The sequence below is a fragment of the Paralichthys olivaceus genome, chromosome 13 (genome assembly GCF_024713975.1).
Source record: "Paralichthys olivaceus isolate ysfri-2021 chromosome 13, ASM2471397v2, whole genome shotgun sequence".
In the NCBI taxonomy this organism is placed as follows: Eukaryota; Metazoa; Chordata; class Actinopteri; order Pleuronectiformes; family Paralichthyidae; genus Paralichthys; species Paralichthys olivaceus.
The window spans coordinates 14,802,630-14,822,033 of NC_091105.1; the positions used below are offsets into that span (position 1 = coordinate 14,802,630).

Sequence of the window (19,404 nt, forward strand, 5' to 3'; positions counted from 1 at the left end):
TCGTAGGTAGAATGATTGAAGAGCGGAACCACTGACATTTAACAGGGTGGTCATATTTTGTTTTGCACAATTTTTAATATAGATTAGAAATATGTATTAAATCCACGTTCTAGCTGGATTCCCACAAAAAAGGGGGCTTAATTGTGAAACAGTGTTGTATGATCACATAAAGAGATCGGGATATCAGCCAATTCTGTCTTCTAACTTGTCAAACTAAAAAAATTCAGCCATCAAAGTGATGATTCACATAGTTCAAACTACATTTATCAATACTGACAAATCCCACCTGGAACACTGAAGGCAAATGCAGTGCACAGTTTAATTAAATCTGCTTTCTAGTCCGGTGTCTATCAGTTGTACTTCATCTCAACATGTTTACAGCAGAGCCCCCTGCCAGTGGCTACAGATCAGTTGCACTGCTACAACTCAGGGTGTAGTTCCAGCTCAAAGGCACCCTGCAGCAGGTGTCATGGAATAATAACAATGTTGCTTATCCACCCTCCTGCAGCTTTTTCCACACTTGGGATTTAAACTCAGGATCTCGCTATTGGAAATGTCCACCTCATCTCCTCCATGAGATGAGGTTTCTCTTTCTTTAATCCCTTTTATGGTGGGAGATTTGTGATGGATCTCTCTTTCTCTTACCATTTTGTATAATTATTTTCAATCAGTTTTGTTCTCTCTGTCTCATTTTGCTTTTCTCTTTCCCATTCTCTCTAGGTTGTCAACCTTTTTCCTTTGTGTTTTTCACATTGGCCTTTTACATTGTATTTGGCAGGTTTTCACACCTCTGTCCATTTTTAGTATACTGTAAGAGCATGTGTGAGTCAGTGTGCGAGCTTGTGTTGGTATTTGTGCCTGTGGTGTGTGTTTTTGTAGGTGTGTGTGTGTGTGTGTGTGTGTGTGTATGTAGTATTGAAATGGATAAATTCAGCTGGGAGCTCATTGGGGGCTGAGAAATCCTTACCTGCAGTTACATTTGTCTTACAATTCCTCACATACACACTGTCTAGCACTGCTGAATAGGGAATGATGGTGAGAGTGATGAAGGGATGGCAGGAAGAGAGAGAGAATGGTGTTGAGGAGCAATGATTAGAGGATTACTCTCACCTGAGGTGCTCCAGGCAAAGAGAGTGAGAGATTGAGGAGGGGGACAGACTTGTAAGAGGGTGATGGGTGAGAGAGAGTGGAGACAGAATGATTAGTATGAGTTTTCCTTCACTGATGAAAAACACAGGGAGTAAGGGGAGAGGGTGGGCACTGAGGAATATATGTGGAAAGCCAAAGACAACAAGAGAGAAGGGGATTTGGAGAATCTGGAGAGCCCTTTGGCAGAGAAAGCGAGAGGGAATCTGGATGGCAGACGGACAGGGCCAATGATTATGGGATTGTGAAGAGCCCTAGGTGAAAAGAGAATGAGTAAGAGATGGGTAGGTGTGGAGCATGGGGAAGCAAAAGCAGTGCACCAGTGGATCGGAAAGAGAGAAGGGCAAGGTGGGATGAGAGGCGCAATAATGAAAGAATGGACCTCACTAGAGACGAAGAAAGTCAAAGCTGTCGTTGGCCGAAGGCATGGAGTGCAGTCGTCTTAAAACACTTTCCACCTAATACTTTTATTTCACCTTTCTCCCCTCGTCTTTGCTGTTATCATCCACTCTTCTCTTTTTCTGACACTCCTTTTCATACCTTGGCCTTTTCACTCTTCCTGTTTTTGTTGAAGGACATTAGCCCCGCCTGATGTAATTCCCTGCTAACTTTTGAAACTGTGTTTTCCGCGTGACTGCAAATATATGAATCAAATTTGTCCTCCTCCCCTCCATCCATCTTCCTCGTAATCCTCAAGTCATCTTTGCCTATCCCAAAGCAGTGCTTGTCTGTCATCCTGTAATGACGACTGTATGTGATAGCAGAACAACTTGTAGGTTGTCTGCGACATATGTGTAGATCTGCCCTAAGGACACCGAATCCAGCCCTTTACATACTAACACTGGAGAAGAAGGGAGAAGGAGTAAGCATGACAATGAATGCATTCTCCCTTTAGCTACAGTAGGACGTACGTATATCCTTCCCCCTTAGCCAGGCATGGCCTAATCAGCGAGCTAATTACCACTCTTTGTAACTGCGTCTGCCTCATGTAACTGATTGCATTAACAACTGCCACGCATCAAACAGTCATGTCTCACGCTTGTGCATCTCATTATACATTAAGGACACGCAAGGTTAAGTCCAAACTTTGAGTGGGAATAAAATGAGAAATATTTTCTACGCAGCTGGTGGTCAACTCTATCTCTCCCTCCTCTGTTCATTCTATAGGCTTAATGAATTACTGTAGGCTGTGTTCTCAGCCATGTGATTTATTTCCATGTTTTTAAGGGAACTTAATATCATTAAAGATGTAATGCATGCCATATTTATACAATATGTTTCTGTTGAGACCAGCTGGAGAATAAAAGAAAATAGTAGGGGACAACATATGAGATTATAAATACTAAAATCAATAAAGTGCGTGGTTATTGCTACTGATGTGGATTTATTTGGCTATTGCTCAATAAAGCTGCTTAAATTTGGACCGTTTAGACTGAGGGAATGTGAGATGAAGTTTTCAGGGAATGTCCTACAAATCATAATGGTTTCTAAATTTATAAACTAAGCTTCACAGGTCTACAGCACCACTGAAAAACAAATTATGGGAAACAACAATTCAGAGGAGGTCATTTTCAAATTATCAGAGAAAAGGTAACTGCTGAGTAGTTGGTACAAAGAATGTGACACTAATGATAAATTGAATCTATAAACTACTCTTTACACAATGTAACTATATTTTCTACATGATATGAAACCATGTTATCATTAAGCCTATGTTCTATTTCTTATGTATATTTAGCTGTGTTGTAAATTCACTTGATGGGTGTCTTTTAAACTTCAAATTACTTTTTTTGATGTCTTACAGAAGAAGCAGAGGACTAAAGAACTGTCTCTTCTCTTCCACTCCTACAACCCATACGACCACCAGGTAAGACATCTTTAACTTTGTGTTCCTGGATCAATTCCCTGGATTACACAACTGGTGTGTCTTTCTGTCTTTGCAGTACAGTTAATTGTTTTATCTGCTGATATGTGAATAGGGGAAACCCTCAAAACTAGAAGTGTTCACTTGACATAACAAGTAGTTGTACGTCAGCATTGCTGAATTGTCTTGATGAGTTAGTTGCCTCCTCAAAATGAACCCGTCTTGTCAGCAATCTAGTTGATGAGGTTTATCTGATTCCATTGTGAGTGTGTTTGTGAGATTGAATTCTTAAGCCAGAGATAAATCTCCTCAAATTTGTGTGTGTGTGTGTTTGTGAATATATACTCCTGCGCTTGTGTGTATGGGGTCCTATTCATTGTGAGGTTAACATCTGACATGACTCTCTTCAGGCATACGAACAATGATGAGATTATTGTGTCAGAACTGGAGGACGGGAACAAAACCTTGTCACAGACACAACGTCACAGACCGGTGCCCGGTGGAATCCAGGGGTTAATTCTTAACTCAAACTCAGTACAAGTGTGTGAGTGTGTGTGTTGCCAATATCCTCCTCTGTCCTCTTGTAAGTGACAACTCCATGACATCTGCTGCCACAAATTTCTGCTGTCATGAAAAAGAAAAATTAGATTTTGACATGCTATACTATCTCAGGTCCTTGTGCATGGAGGGCTGTGGCCAGCTACAACATAGTGCATGTTGTGAACATGTAGGTGATGGAAGCCTTTCTAGCAGGTATCACAGTGTCAGTCATTCAGCAAAGCTTAAGCATTGCCATGTTTTTTTTGGAGTTTATTCCTCCGAAGGAGTTTGTTCCTGTGGTGGAGTTGTTATGTGTTACACATTAATTAAAAGGATATGAGACGGATCACGTTTTCACTGTGGCAGGCATGAAGCTTTGCCTCCCACACACTCACTCACTCACACACACACAATTAAAAGCACACTAATGATAATACACATGGAACACACATGCACATGACTCAGAGGATAAGCACACACCTAACACAAACAGGGGATATAAATTGAGCAAAGTTAGCAGAGAATATCTTATTAATACATTAACATGTCTGCATATAAATGAGACACTTTGTATTTGTGAACATGCTTTCGCCACACGTTTGATTCCCAGAGGAATTGAGAATCTGTCGGTGTGACAGTGTGCCACACTGAGCCTGCTGTGCTGAGCTGCTCCAGCTCACAAGTACCACTGAACATTTGTTCTGTAAGAGCGTTTTTTGTGCTTGCTGCTTTGCTTGTCTTCTGGGAACATGTTGATCCATTAAAGTTTTAAGAATGAATATTATACTTCAAAAAATTACAATATTTTTTGATTGTCTCACAAGAAGTCTTGGAAATATGGTAAATGATCTGTATTTATATGCAGCTTTCTGAGTCTTGATGACCACTCAAATCACTTACAGTACAGCACAGTGTACCTTACAGTTTTGCCATTCACACACTTTCTTTAGAATTCATCACTCCTACACTTGCCGCCAACCTTCTGGTTAGTGGACAGCCCACGTTCTGTAACCTCTGAAACCACAGCCACCATCGGATGAGATTGGCTGTGTTCAAGGTTGTGTATTTCCAAAACCCATTAAAGGCTGTTGAACAGAGACACCTAAAACAGGGGTCTTCTAACAAGTCTCACCTTCTCAAATCACCCCCCCGCAAAATCCACTTCTGAAATGTCCGTCTGTTTGCATGTGTATTTCCTATGTTAGCACAAATAGTAGAATACAGGGGTTGAGCGTTTCATGGACAGATTTGTAAGGTACCTCTTTAAATGTACTGTATTGTCTCACCAGTTGTTAGACCTCTTAACTTACTCTTAGCATGTTTGAGATCCTCAGGGACGAAGCCCTTGTCTGCTCCAAAGTTAGGCCTAAGGATGAAGCGTGGCTGCAGTCCCAGACCCCCTGAAAGGCTCTCTCAGATCAAACAAGCGTTAAAAAAAAAGTTAGAATTCCCCAGATAAATTTCTCCTTCATTTGTATTTGCCACATCCTGCATCTTTCTTGGTTTATAACACATCATTGGTCTGATATTCTATACGTTTCTGATCCCCAGCAGAGTAAAATGTCATCCAACTCACTGATAACCTTCCTTTATCACTATATTAGGGCATGACATGTGTCAAAAGTAATCCTGTCCTATTCTATGATATGTGATAGTCCTCATGCATAAATATTTTCATATATCAAGCAAGTTTCATGTAAATCTTCCACACGGCTCAACTTCCGGCCATGTTTTTGTCGGCCTATATCTTTTTTCCATAGATTGTGTAGATGTGCAAATAAATCCTCTTGCATTACAGGCCCAGATAGCCGTGAGATATGATTTAATGATAATAAATCTAATGTCAAGCATGCTTCCTTCCAGATCAACCGTGGTTCTGCCTGTCCTTGCCCATATCCATACACCATGGAACACGTTCAAGGCAAAATAGCTTCTATTAAGCCTGTATAGCCGTTAGATAGAAATAAATGAAGTCTGATAATGTCCCTCATTTTATATTAAATTCCCTTGGGTGTCTGGCCTTTCAGCTTACAGTTTATGTAAGGATATTATGTGTTTACGAACATGTCTGTGTGTGTTTGTGAGAGAGAGATAGATAAAGAGGGAGGGAGGGAGAGAGAGAGAACACAGAGGGAAGCGAGAAATTGGCGTCTTTACAGCCATTATTGTTAATACACAACCTCCTATAGGTCTACAAAGGTCATTAATAAAGACATTGGGGGGTGGGGAGGATTGAGAGGCTTTATTATTCCATAGCTCGAGGCTACAAACCAAATGAAACAATGTTTTTAAATGAACTAATTGTTGTATTTGTACCACGCTTGTTTCTTAAGCTCCCATGGCTAACTCTGAATCACACACGGGTAAAATTACTTGCTGAAACACAAGAAGAAATGGGCCTTCACTTAGACCAAGTATTTTTTCTTTGTTTCTTCTATTTCCTATTTGTTCTCTTATTCATTTATTTAAATTTCTCTTTCATCCTTTCTTCCACTTTGCCTCTAAACGGCAGCGAGTTAGATGTTTTCTTCTGTGCGCGTATACGTGTAGACAATTCGTCTGGTGTCTGTATGTTTAAGAGACAGAGGTGTGTGTGTCTGTGTGTGTTTGTGTGTGATGATTAATGTGAAGTATCCTATAGCCAGATGGTGCTGAACAAGGCCCATCCATCAGCAATGAAAAGACCAGTGGGCAGAAAGCTGGCAGAGCACTTTGTCTAGGGCCAATGCCCTGCACTGGACAAATACACACACACACACACACACACACACAACCACACACACACACACACACACAACCACACACACACACACACACACACACACACACACAAGCCAGACCCTCTAAGGCCTTGACTGTGTAACCCACTGAGCCATGTTAAGCCTCGTGTTTTGTTTTGGAATACAGGTTCCTTCTTGTTTTTTTGCTGCCTGGGTCCCACATGAGTGTTGCTGCCTCACCCTTGAAAGTAAATCTGGTATAGTCTTGAAATGTACAGGTCCTCAACCCATTCTGCCTCCTAAGACAGATTTTTAAAGGTCATGTGTTTTCACGCCCGTTCATCCGTTTGTTTGTTGTTTTGTTTTTAAACAAGACTATGCAAATACTACTGGATGGATTACTAGGAAACTTGGTGGAAGGATGCAGTATGGGTCAGGAAAGAACCCATTACATTTTCAGTTGGCCTTTTCAGGAATAGTTGTTCACCGTCTTTAACGCTGTATTTTTCAACCTTTCCTTGATGTCTCCGATAGAAATTCATGGATCTTGATGGAAAAATCTGCTATGTTTAGGAGACTAATATTTAGTTTTAATTTGGTAGAGATCCAAATAATAATCTGGATCTAGTGAATTTAAATTTTGTTTCATAAGGAAGCCGTTGGGCCTTATATGCACTCTACTGAGTGCCCCTCTCAGGTTTTAGTCTTCCGCCTTTCTTTACTTGCACTCACATATTTATAAATGTTGTCATCCACTGGAGCCACTATTTTCACCCTGCGGTCATAGTCGATTCTTAAGTGAGTTTTACTGGAGGAGTCTTTTCTGCCTAATTGGGTGAATTTAAAGCGGTAACTGGTCTAAAACCTGTCTCTGCTGTGCCTGATTCCTGTTTTCAGTTTATCAGTGATTACTTCTGCTTTGTTCATTAATGAGATAGTCAAGGATAGTTCTCTTTGCTACCAGCATGCTTGTCTTAGTACTGTTTGTCTGGACTGACCACATGTTATTCCCTTGTGCAAATGTGTAGTTAGAATATAAGTATGAACAGACCACACATCACGCACAGACAGACTTTTCTCTCTCTGCAGCAGCACAGTGTCATCTGGTGTGAAGTTTTGCTCCCCGAAGGGTTTGCCCTTCCAGGTTCAGGTTGTGAAACTCCCATCATGCTCTAGTCCTTCTCTGCAAACTCAATATTAGTGTGTGTGTGTGTCCACGCACTCAGCTGCTGCTGGCAGAGCTAACAAAGCCCCTCTCACCCCACATATTCTCCTGAGAACACACACACACACACATGCACACACATGCATTCTCCATGCTGTGTTTATAGGCCTGAATGACAGGGGGGGTGACAGTTTTCCCTGCGGCAAGAGAGGAGGGACAAGCTGTCAACATGGCCCGCTGCATCTGCCCCACCACACAAGACACAGAAGAGCGAGCAAAACAGAAAAGGGAGGAAGATAGAAATAGAAGGGGGAGGTGGAGGTGGCTAAATTAAACGACTCGTAATGAAAGAGTAAAATGAATTGAAAGAAAGACATGTTCAAAAACTAAAACACTTAATTACACTCAGTAAACTTTACCCCTACAGTTATTATGAACTACCAGATTGTTTCATAGAAGTTGACATAATTATCATTTGAAGAAAAAGAAAAACAAATGTTAATTAGTCTCTCTCTTCACCACAGATCTCTGTGCCATATTTATTCCAGGTTGCTAAGCTCAGAAATTAGCATTCAGTTATTTTTCCTCTGTTGGTATTTTTAATTACTTTTATTTTGTTGAATGAGTTTTTTTACTCTGCTGTGTTTGGCACCATTGTGAAAAGCTGACCTCCGTCTTTGTCAAACTTGACATTTGTTTCCCACACGTTTCTCCTTTTCTTTTAATTTACTGATTGTCCAGGGCAAGAGAATGAGGGTAAAGAAGACAAAAATATTGGCTATTGAGATTCATATTTTCTTCCTATTCTCTCTTAACTTGTCTTTCCTCCCATCTGTCTCTGTCTAGTCTGTGAAGGTATTGAAAATCTTCTTTTTGTTTATTTCTTTTGTTGCTTCCACAACAATAGATTTTATTGCCATTATTTTTTTACTGATAAAAATGAATATACTGGGCCATCTCTAATTTCTAATTATGATGGACTCAATAACAAATAAAGATATGATTGTTGTTGTCCTGGGTTCATTTAGGATGCGTTCTGAGAAAATATATGACTCTGAGATGTTTTCTCAAAGGTATTTGTCTCCCAGTTACTCTCCCACTCTTAGTCTTATCTCTTTCCTTCATACAGTGTGATATATGATGTGATATATGAACATGTGTATCACATACTCCCTGAAATGAAATCTCAGCACACATTGTAATGCAGTGCAATTGTTGGCTATTTACTTTATCTTCTCACCTCATGGAGTATCATGCCATCTCCGCAACTGCTCACCAAGAATATGATTAAACTAGAATGCAACTTATAGAAGACCTCTGCAAAGACTTTACAGTCCCCTTAGGAAACCACATTTTAATTCACTGGATCTGGATTTTTGCCATGATCTGCACCATGTTGCACACACTCATAAACATCAGTCCCCTGAACATGCATGTTCATGGATGTTTTTCAAGATTCATAAACTATTCTCTGAGAAGTCAACACAATTGTCAAAAGAAAGAGAGTGAAAAAAAAATCCTGTATCTCCCACCTGACTCAAATTCACACCAAAAGTGAATGGGTTCTTTCTTGACCCATAATGCATCCTTCCACCAAGTTTTGTGGAAATCCATTGAGTAGTTTTGGCGTAATATGAATAACGAACAGACAAACAAGTAGAACAAAAATATAACCTCCTTAGTCGAGGTTATTATCTATTTTAGAATGAATGAGAAGTACACAAAGTGACTTAATTCTGCATAATTTTTTACACAGGTTTAGGAGGAAAAAAATGAATTAGTCAAGCCTGGGTAGTTCTTATCTTACTATTTGACTGGATGTTACAGCAGCAATATGGACAATATAAATATCAAATCTGGCAGATAAATGATGAGACAAATATTCACAATTTATAATAAGACTGGTAACACTTCAACATCCGTACACTTTATTCTCTCACAATTTATAATGACCTCTCTCCTGTGATGAGCACCTCTGCCCAAACTTGTGTGAGGCCTTGAGTTGCCCATCAGGGTTTTGCAGCCTGTCCTTCGCTTTAGGACAGAGCCTTGATGTCAGACAGGCCTCGCATCCCAGAGTCAACGCTGTTACTTCAGCTAATGCACTGACAAGGGGATTCATTTAACAGTTTAAGAAACACAATGTCAAGGCAAACCTTCTCTTAAACAGTAAAAATAAAATGCCACTCAAACACTAAACCATTATTGGTCAGGACAAGATAGATTCCATATGAGGGAAACGGCAATTCCACTTGTCTATACATTTTGTGTGTGAAGAATTATGAAAAAGTGAAATTCAAATTAATCTTTGAAACTATTTGGAGATTAACATGGCCATTGATGTAAATTGCATTGACTTAAAATGAAATGAACATCAACCAAATACTGCCACTGATCTAAGGGAGAAGAAGAACTGGAAGACGTGAGAGGAGACAAAGACGAAGGCTGGAGAGATGTTTAAATTTAGGACAAGATGGGAGGCACACACCCACCCACACACACACACACCAACCTTATTCCTTCACTTCTAGACAGAGGCTTTGCTAAATAATGATTCCCCATAACCTGTTCACTCGACACACACATACTATATGTCTGCCCCTGATAATTGTGTCCCCTCTCTCGTCAGTTATCTTTTGGGTGCTGCACACATAGGTGCCAGATGGTGTTCACAGAACTAATGGATTTTCCTCTCGGGACCGAAGGCTACTTAAGCCTGTGGAGCCGACACATACCTGATGCTGTCACTTCTGTCAGTCTTGTCATCATTTATCATGTCACTCTGCAACCATGCTGCAACGCGCCCTGAGCTATGTGGATGGTGTTTCACAGTAAATGCAGAATGGATTTGGATTGTTGAAGAAAGTTCAAAAAACACCAGCATTCAGGTGCCACTTTTCTTCTTGGTACATTGGAAATAATGGCCATCTGGTTTGACTCTGAAACCCTGAACATAAGCTGCTCTTGCAAGTTTTATACTTTTCTTTTGTCACTTGCAGACCCAGAGTAACTTAACCCTTTCCTGGGAACCATAAGCAATTTTTCTAACATATTTCAATTAAAATGTCTTCAGCCTGATGGCTATCTGATTCATATTGAGAGGACCTTTTTTTAATGAAAAAGACACGGACAAAAGAAATTGGTTGTGCAGCTCATAAATTTCTCCCTGGCGGCTTTAGGGAGGCTAAGATGTGTATAATATCGGACTGTACCGTGTAATATTACACCCTCTGTTTGATCGAAGGCAACCAGAAATGGAACAATTGCAATGAGACCTGCATGTGTGTATGTGTTCCTAAATGATTAGTTTTCAGTTCCTAAACCTTGTGCCGTCCTGCAACATACAGTCATGTTCAGGTTTAGCTGAAACTCGACTGGTGGTGATGATTCCACTGCCTGAGCATTTAGAGGCTGCTGGCTGATTTGAAAGGGGTGGACCATCAACACGTGTCAACATAACACAATTTATTTTAACAGCACCACGAACTACATCCTCCAAGAAGACAATCAGGAGCTGAACACGTGTGCATAGTCAACTGGACTTGTTTGTGTGTCTTGAAGACGTTTCACACATATAAGAGGCTTAACTTCACATGCACAACTCCTTCGGATCTACCTTATTTTCAACCAGTACTGACCGTACCATCCTTTATTATGGGTGAATTTATTACAGCACTGTTGTATTAGACTGTAGAGAGATGTTCCTAAAAACTGACAACTAAGTGAAATGTGTAATCACTGGTTTCCACCCACAGTGCATTGCTTCTTGTCAGAACCATGATTTTCCTCTGCTTCTGTACAATAGAGCACTATAGCCATGTATACATGATGCATGCTCTCAATCTGTCATCGTTACACAACAGGGACTTGCGCAGCACACTCACATTATGTATTGTCCCAAACACACGTGTGAGCCTCCACAACTACTAAGTGCATTTGGTGCCAGAGAAACTGCCTTTGAAATATTCCCATTTTTATTTTGTGCTAACACTACACTATAGCTTCATTGTATGCTTTCCAAAGACATACACAAACATCTCTTGCCATGCATGGCACCATTAAAGATGTTCTTACTGACCTGAGTATTATTTTAGGTCTCAGTGTTTTGGTTTTTAAAGTGTTAAAGGCTTTTACTAGTAGCGGTTCTTCATCTTACTCAAACTCAAAATAGCTCCTTTGCTTTATTAGTTACAGATATCAGTGTTGTACTGGATTTCAAAGGCAGTTATATTGGACAACCATGATCAAGACACCAGGCTGCCCAGATAATCTGTCTGTGATACACATATGAAAACATATATTTCCATTTTGCATGATATCAAATTATGATTACAGTAAGCCTTTGACTTTGTCGCATTTTGCTCAAGGCTGTTTTTTCTGAGAAGTTCAGTTTATTTGTTTGCATAGTTTGCTCCCATCATTAAGAAAATATAGTTCATTTGTATTCCCTTGGCCATCAACTAAAACCTATAGCAATCAATATTTCCATGTTAGCCAGTTGCAGCCATTAAACTAACTATAGTTTCACTCAAGGCCATGTTAAAGTCAAACACTGACTCTATATACTCACATATATACTACATAACCTAATCATATGTCTCTTGTCTTAAATTTTGTTTCTGACTACATGTAAATTCCCAACCCTAACCCAATAATAATCCTGTCGTGACCCGTTGGGGTCCAGACAGGATTATAACTATAATAATAATTATAATTAGTTTGCTCTGGGGTTTTTTCACTTTCACAGAGCCACTCTAGGTGTATATATTTGCATGAGAGAAAGCTCGACATGTCTTGCAGATTCACTAAGTGGTATCTTTTTAGTATCAGAGATCAGGTCCTTGCTATATGACCAAAATCTAATATCCTGATAGAAGTCATTTTATATCCAGATAAAGATCCTTATTGTGAAATGTTACCCGTTCCCAAACTTGTCAATTGGGGTCATGTCTATGTCTCTTTATCATATGGCGTGACTTTTCATACCGAAACTACGTCCACGTAACAGTAGTGTTCTCTCTGTCAGGTATAAGCTCTTTGTATAACCCTACATACTTGTTGCTCTCGTGCAAAAGGTTCCTGTCTGCATCTGTGTGGAGGAGCACAAAGCATCATCTGAATCTTGACAAATGTAGCTGTGAAGAGTGCGATTTGCAACTGAGGAACTTCTAACTTTATGGTTGACAACTGTATGATGTGTTGCTCTCTTTTATCCCAAAATTGTGTATTTTGGTATTTTATCTAACTAGTGGAAATTAGCATGTGGCTTTACACTGACAGAAAAACAGGCATTTAACCTATAATAAAAGGTTGCTGCTGTAAACATTAGGGAGCTCTCTAATGAATAATTCTATCTGCCTTTGGTTTTCCCAAGGTTTTGAAGTAGACTAGAGAAAGAAAATTGAAAGCTCTACTTTGTCAGCTTAAGACATTTTAAATAACCTACCTGATTTTGGAAATTGCTTTGATTTTGGCTTTTATTCCTAAATTCCAAAACAATATTTGCTCCTTTCTCTCCACATCTCTTTTTCTATTCAATTTTTGTTCTTCTTTCGGCCTCTCCTGCTCGCTCCCTCTCACTCTCTCACTCACACTCCGTCTTTCTCAAAGTGACACAGTGTGTGCTGTAATGGCTTGTTGATTGCTTCCATTTGTTGGGCCAAAGGCATCAAGCCTGTGTGTTATTAACACACATCAACACGGACAGGTACACACACATGCACACACACAGGCAGCAGTGGGCCAGAGGAAACCAAGGTTTGCAGCTACCTCTTTTTAACAGCATGTTATGTGACTGACATCTGAATGGAGGGGTGGTGCTGGTGGGGGGGGGTATTAATGCTTGTGTTGCTAAATGGTTTCCTTGACGGGAGTGTGAATGCTTTCTGATTCAGTCAATAGGCCTCTTATTCAGCCAAGCTCATTTGAAGAGGTCTGGTGTGTGTGTGTGTGTGTGTGTGTGTGTGTGTGTGTGTGTGTGTGTGTGTGTGTGTTTGTGTGCCCGCATTTCCCTCAATATTTTGCAGCTGCTTGGCTGGCTAAGTGGATTCTTACTTTTCTTAAAATAAATCAACCATATAGTGTAACGTTATATTTTATCTATGCTTTACACATTACAGGAGGAGAAGCAGCAGCCTGTAATGACCGAGGAAAGAAACTGGCTGAAATCAATGACCTCGCTTTTAACGAGGGGTCATCATTAATGATGTAGGGGATGGAGTCTCAGTTCAATATCACAGCTTATTATAGAGAGTGTGTATTTGATTCAGTACTTGTGTCTTTCTGTATACTCGAGCGGTGTTCGTTCCATCCCTGGTTGCAGCTTTCTTTCTAAAATGCTCAAAGTGACCGATGGAGGGACAGACAGATGTTTGTGGGATTAACAGGAAGATAGACATGTTTGTATGTTTTTGCCCTGGTTGTTTGAGTTGTTTCAAAATGTTGACGAACATGCACCACCTTACTGTGTGTTTTTATGTAATCATGTATGCAGCCTTATCAGCCCTGTTTGTCTGTGCCTGATTTCTCAGCAGAGCCTGTCATTAGAAATATTAGAAGCCTGATTCAACAGAACTTGCTACAATCTATATGGAAATTCAGATGCATGGTTTCAGGCTTCAAAACCACGTTAGACTGTGCTTTTTTTAAATCCTGGCTTTCTGCCTGCCTTCCTTACTCCTGTGCTGTTAATGGATCTCATCCTTGTTTCATTCCATGTTAGGTGTAATCAGACCAACCCTACAAACTGAACTTTATTTAGTAAAAACAAACACAAGAGGGAAAGAGGGATCTATTCAGGTGCAGAGGTTTAGCTATTTGTATGTGAAAGTTGGGTGTTATTAGACCGGCCATCGTGTTTACTCCTTTTCATTTAAATCCAAGCTTATCACAGTATCACACATTCACAGTCACACACACTTTGTCAAGACGGAGAACTAACTCAGACAATCTCTGAAGGAGTAATCGACTTTGCCTTGATAAATGCAACCTACACCGGTTCATTTGTTAGCTATTTTAGCTTCTCATTTAACAAGCTGTGCAGGGCTTATCTTCCATTGTAAATTACATGTTAACACACTTTGAAATCATCTATTTGTTTATTGATTTTACTTGGTAGTTGCAGAGCTTTTATCTTGAGTAATGTGTGTTTACAGGTTAACCACTTGTCCAAAGGAACTTCTCCATATTGCTTAGGCACATTAGAAACGTGTCTCACAAGCTGCTTATTTCCATGGTTCTTCTTTTAATTATTACTTCGAGACTTATTTTCAAAAGAAAGAAGAGTCTTACAAAGAGTCACGGTTGGCATTTATAAGCTTAAATTCAGTATTGCGGAACCCTCTGTAATTGTCAGGAGGGATATAATTTATTTTCTCCATTCTGAAAGAGTGTAATTTTCACAGAGACCAGCCTTCATTAATGCCACTGACATTGCACAAGTTGTTAAACCCTGCGCCATTGTTTCTCCCTAAGATAAAGAGGTTTAGTGCCAGTGTTTGGTGAACCCATCTATCTCTTCACATGTGTGGGAAACCACTAGAGGCTAATAACATCACTCTGACTTTTCACTCCACATCTGCCTTCCATCTGTTAAGTCAGCAATCGCTAACTAACCACACTCGTTCTCGCATGTGCACACACAGCAGCTCTTACAAAGAACCATATAGTGACTATGTGCATATAGGGGGATTACATTAGGGCACCAGCGCTGGGAAACTGCCTTTTTATTTCTACCTATTTGGAAATATTTATTTTTCCTTTTATTCAAAGCCATCTTTAGTGCAGTGTGAGTCTGCTGAAAATAGCAGGTTTCACATAAGAACTCATAAAATCTAAATGACATCCAAGTTCAAATGTATTTAGTTAACTCCACATTTAAATAACACCTTGAACACCACAAAAAACTGGGTGCTAATGACCAAACAAAAGGAAAAGCACATACTTAGGTCATGTAAACACGTTATTTGATGTCCAAATTCAGTTTTTGGTCCAGATGCCAGATTTGGAGAATAATGAGTTTACAACTCAGCACATACATGTTCTAAGACAGACAAACACACATACAGACACGCACTGCACACACAAATAAGCTGTGTCTAGGGCCAAATCTGGGATCACTACTGTAAAGGATTTATTCTCATTATAGCTGAGTTACAAAAAGTGGGGCACAGCAGGAGAGGAAAAGTGATACATTAACTGACTGCAGGCTTGTGTGTGTGTTTGAGGATGAAAGAATTTTGAGTTTAAATGAAGGCAGTAAAAAATAGTGACAGCAAATGTGTTTATTGTGCTTTTTAGCCACGTTCAGTTCTTTGTACTTGTTCCTGCGACAAGGATTATTCCCAAGTTGTCACATCCTGATATCTTTGAGAAACTTGTAAAGCATCTGCTTTTATCCATAAATAGTTGATTCGGAGCATTTTGAATCATTGTTTTCAGCCCTTTGCTGGATGTTTGATTGAATAGGATCGATTCATACACTCACAGCTAATTCTATGATTCTAGATTATGTCACTGTGCTAAAGGTGACTGCAGGGCAGAGGCTGCTGCTGTAGCTTTCTTCAGATGGAAAGAACTGTCTGGTCTGAAATGTTCTTTTCTGACAAGTATGTTTTTCATTTACTATCATATCAGTTTCAACATCTTAATTAAATAAATTAACCAGCAGCTATCAACATACATTTCTAACCCTGAGTACTAATTACTATAAATTTACATTAGTACGCAGTACTGATGGGTCGTAGGTGAACTTATCTTTTAACTAATCCTTCATTTGGAGTTCAACTACACAACTGTAAAGTTTCATGACTGCCTCTTGCAGGGATTTGATGATACCACGTTGACACAATTGGTTCACAGCCATATAAACACCTGCCAAAATGCTCAAAACTGCCTCTGTTGTAGTTCTTTCTACAGTACTTTGTGTGTAGGCAGGCTGGTAATCATTTTCCATAGTAATGTTATCATTCTGAAACAGAGAATGTGAGATACTTCTCGAACAGTACAAAATGTGTTGGTGGTCTGGAGACACACCAACAACACCACTGCAGATATATAAATCTGCTGTTGACATATAATCAATAACCCAGATTTCTGTGGACACAACAGCATTTAGGTGCAAACATAAAACTGAAGTCAACCATGCTGGTGCTGAAAATGACGGAACGGTTGTCTGTTTGAAACCAATCAGATGTTTACTCAGTGACGGAAAGAAAGTGTGAGGTAGTAGTATCATTATTAACCAGATATTTTTATTTCCTAAAGTTTAGCAATGAATGTTATTTTCTTGTTTGATTTGTGATTTTTTTTTTGTCTCATGTACAACTAGTAATTCTTTCAACATTACCATTACTGTCAGAAGGAGGAAAGGAAGGTGGAGAAATCCCAGCTCTCTTTTTTATAAAACCCACAGAATCATTTTAAAATAGTTACTGCTCAATCCTTAAAATATTAAGGTGTTTTTGTAAAGTATATGGAATAGCTTATTTTACTACTGTGGCATTGCTGTAAAAGTGATGCAAACACGCCAGCGTAATTACTCACTGCTCTTTCAAAACACCCTGGACAGTTTTGTAGAATAAAGGAGAGCGTCACTGAAAGATAAAGGTTAAAAAAAAACAGCTAAAAAGCTTCCACAGACTGAAGAGAAGAAAAGTCAGACAAAATAACAAAAACAAACACCTCAGGAAAGAAGAATGAACTGAATATTTATGGGATCGAACAAAAGAGAAGAAAACAAAGAGCCTTTTCAACAGCGTTGGCACCTATTCACATCTGTGGCCCTACTTTTCATTTTTCTTCATAATCTTCGGTGAAGTCGTCCCTCAATGTGTTGGGTATAGATTAGTGTGTTTGCTTGTTGTGCTGAAGGCCTGTTAATTGGGTGTTTGGGGCTAATAAATAGCTATAATTAACAGGCATCGTTAGGTGAGGCAACGATGGAAAAGCTCTGGCAAACCGGTCACGGGAAAACAATGAAGTACAAAGTGTTCATCGGGACATTTAGAATAAATGAGTTGCAAGGTCAGTGTTATTGTGAGCAATACGGGTTTAACTGTTGAAACCAAATCGTCTACCTGCTCACTTGGTGTAAGGTGGTTCTAATGATTAATGATGGGATGTATGAAACACCCTGAAAAGGAAATGTAACTCTTCTTTGGTGTGTTATCACAGTTATAGTGTATTATTACAGTGTCGTTTTTTGTAAAGCAGGTGGGCAATGGTACAATTTCAAATGTGGCGTTCGCACACAAGATGAGATTACATAAAAGTCAAAGCAATGATGCAAATTTAGTGTCACTCGGGCGAGGGGGGACTGAAAATTAGCTTCACCCACTCAAGTTGAGATATTTGAGAATAAAATTCCCTGGAGACCGATCCTATCAGCGCCCTGAGCAGGTCATCAAACTGGCCACCGGTCATCCTCTGGAAACGCTGGCGATGGTAATCATCTAGAGGCAGGTTTTGGAGAAGACTGTAAAATTCCCCAAGATGTGTGCACTTTGGGGATGTAATGTGAACCCACACATGATGGCGCAGGCTTCTGTGACGTTTCCACTACAGATAAAGCTCAGCAACTACTCAGCCAGTAGTGATCTTGGCTTTTCCTGGAGAGGTGGGTTGTGTTGACACGCTCAAGTAAACATAAATTATCTTTGGGCAAAACTCACGCAAGAAACAGGACTGGAAAATTCCCTTTGTGTTTGTTGTGAACGCAGAATTTGGTTTTAACCCATGTGATCCTTGTGATGGTCGATATCCTTATTTTTACATTTCTCTTTTCAGTACATACTCTGTTCAGTCTATGTCCTGTCTTGACTCACTCAAAAACCAGACTCACACCCCTACAGCTCAATTATTACCCGCTGTGTCATCGTTTCCTCACTTTCCTTCTTTTTTCTTCCTGCATAGCTCTTCTTAGAGCTGAACTTGTTGAAGCAAGTTCTGGGTGTTTGAAGTCCTGCCCATGAAAAAGTGGACTCTGAGCCCATCAAACAACTGAAGCATCAGGGGCTTTCTTTCTTTTGATTTCATCAGCTTGTTTTTTCATCTGTTCCTCTATTTTATGCCTGAAAAAGCAAATAAAAAGGTGAATGGGAGCAGGTGAGGCTCAAACGTTTGCTTCATGTCTGATCTTCTGACACACCCACACGTTTGAAGGGTCCTCATGCGTAGTAAAAATAATTATCTGACTAGTAATTGTATTACAATAAATAATTGTGGCATGGATATTGATCTGACATGTAATTGGTTGTTTAAATCTATAAATTTACAAGAAATGTTATGGACAGAACCAAATACAAGTTGTTTTTCCATTTACCTCCAGTGTCATTTTGTGGCATAACTAAGGTGTTTGTCTATTTTAACACATCGAAATATGAACTATTCATTAAACACATCTTTTAAATACATTATTATTGTGGTTCAGGTTTTAACATTGATCTTACTCTGTGATGGTATGATATAGCTGTGTGTTTGATTTTAGAAGCAAAAGCATTTTACCTTTCCAACTAATAATTCTTATAGTACTAATACTAACTTATATTTCATACTTCACTTTGCATTCGCAAACAGAGCATCACCTCGGGGTCCGAGAATAACAGATGTGCTGTAGTTTGACCAGCCTGACGATAATTTTATTTAGTCTTGTTGCTCATACATAACATCTCAATAAAAAAAATATAAATATTAGCATATAGACTCAGATTTCCTAATCTTCACTGAGAGAGAGAGAGGGCTCTGCAAGTAAATTATTTCCTCATTCGGATCAACACTGTAGTTTGTTCACTCAAAATGTTCCTCCTCAGGTTACTCTCTCTTTACGTAATTAGTTTCACATACATTTACATAATTTGCTTAAGAATCATAGCAGACCCACGCACTCTCTCTCTCTCTCTCTCTCTCTCTCTCTCTCTCTCTCTCGTACCACTCTCTATCATCTGTCTCTATCAGTCACACGTGTTTCTGTC

At 39.5% G+C, this 19,404-nt stretch overlaps 1 protein-coding gene across 1 annotated transcript in view; it reads left to right on the forward strand.

The window, feature by feature from the left end:
- cdkal1 (CDK5 regulatory subunit associated protein 1-like 1) overlaps positions 1 to 19,404 on the forward strand; it is a 214,029-nt gene that overhangs the window by 156,143 nt on the left and 38,482 nt on the right. The window contains exon 12 of the mRNA XM_020091374.2: positions 2,951 to 3,013. Coding sequence (XP_019946933.1) covers positions 2,951 to 3,013 — 63 coding nt within the window. The remainder of the gene's footprint in view (positions 1 to 2,950; positions 3,014 to 19,404) is intronic.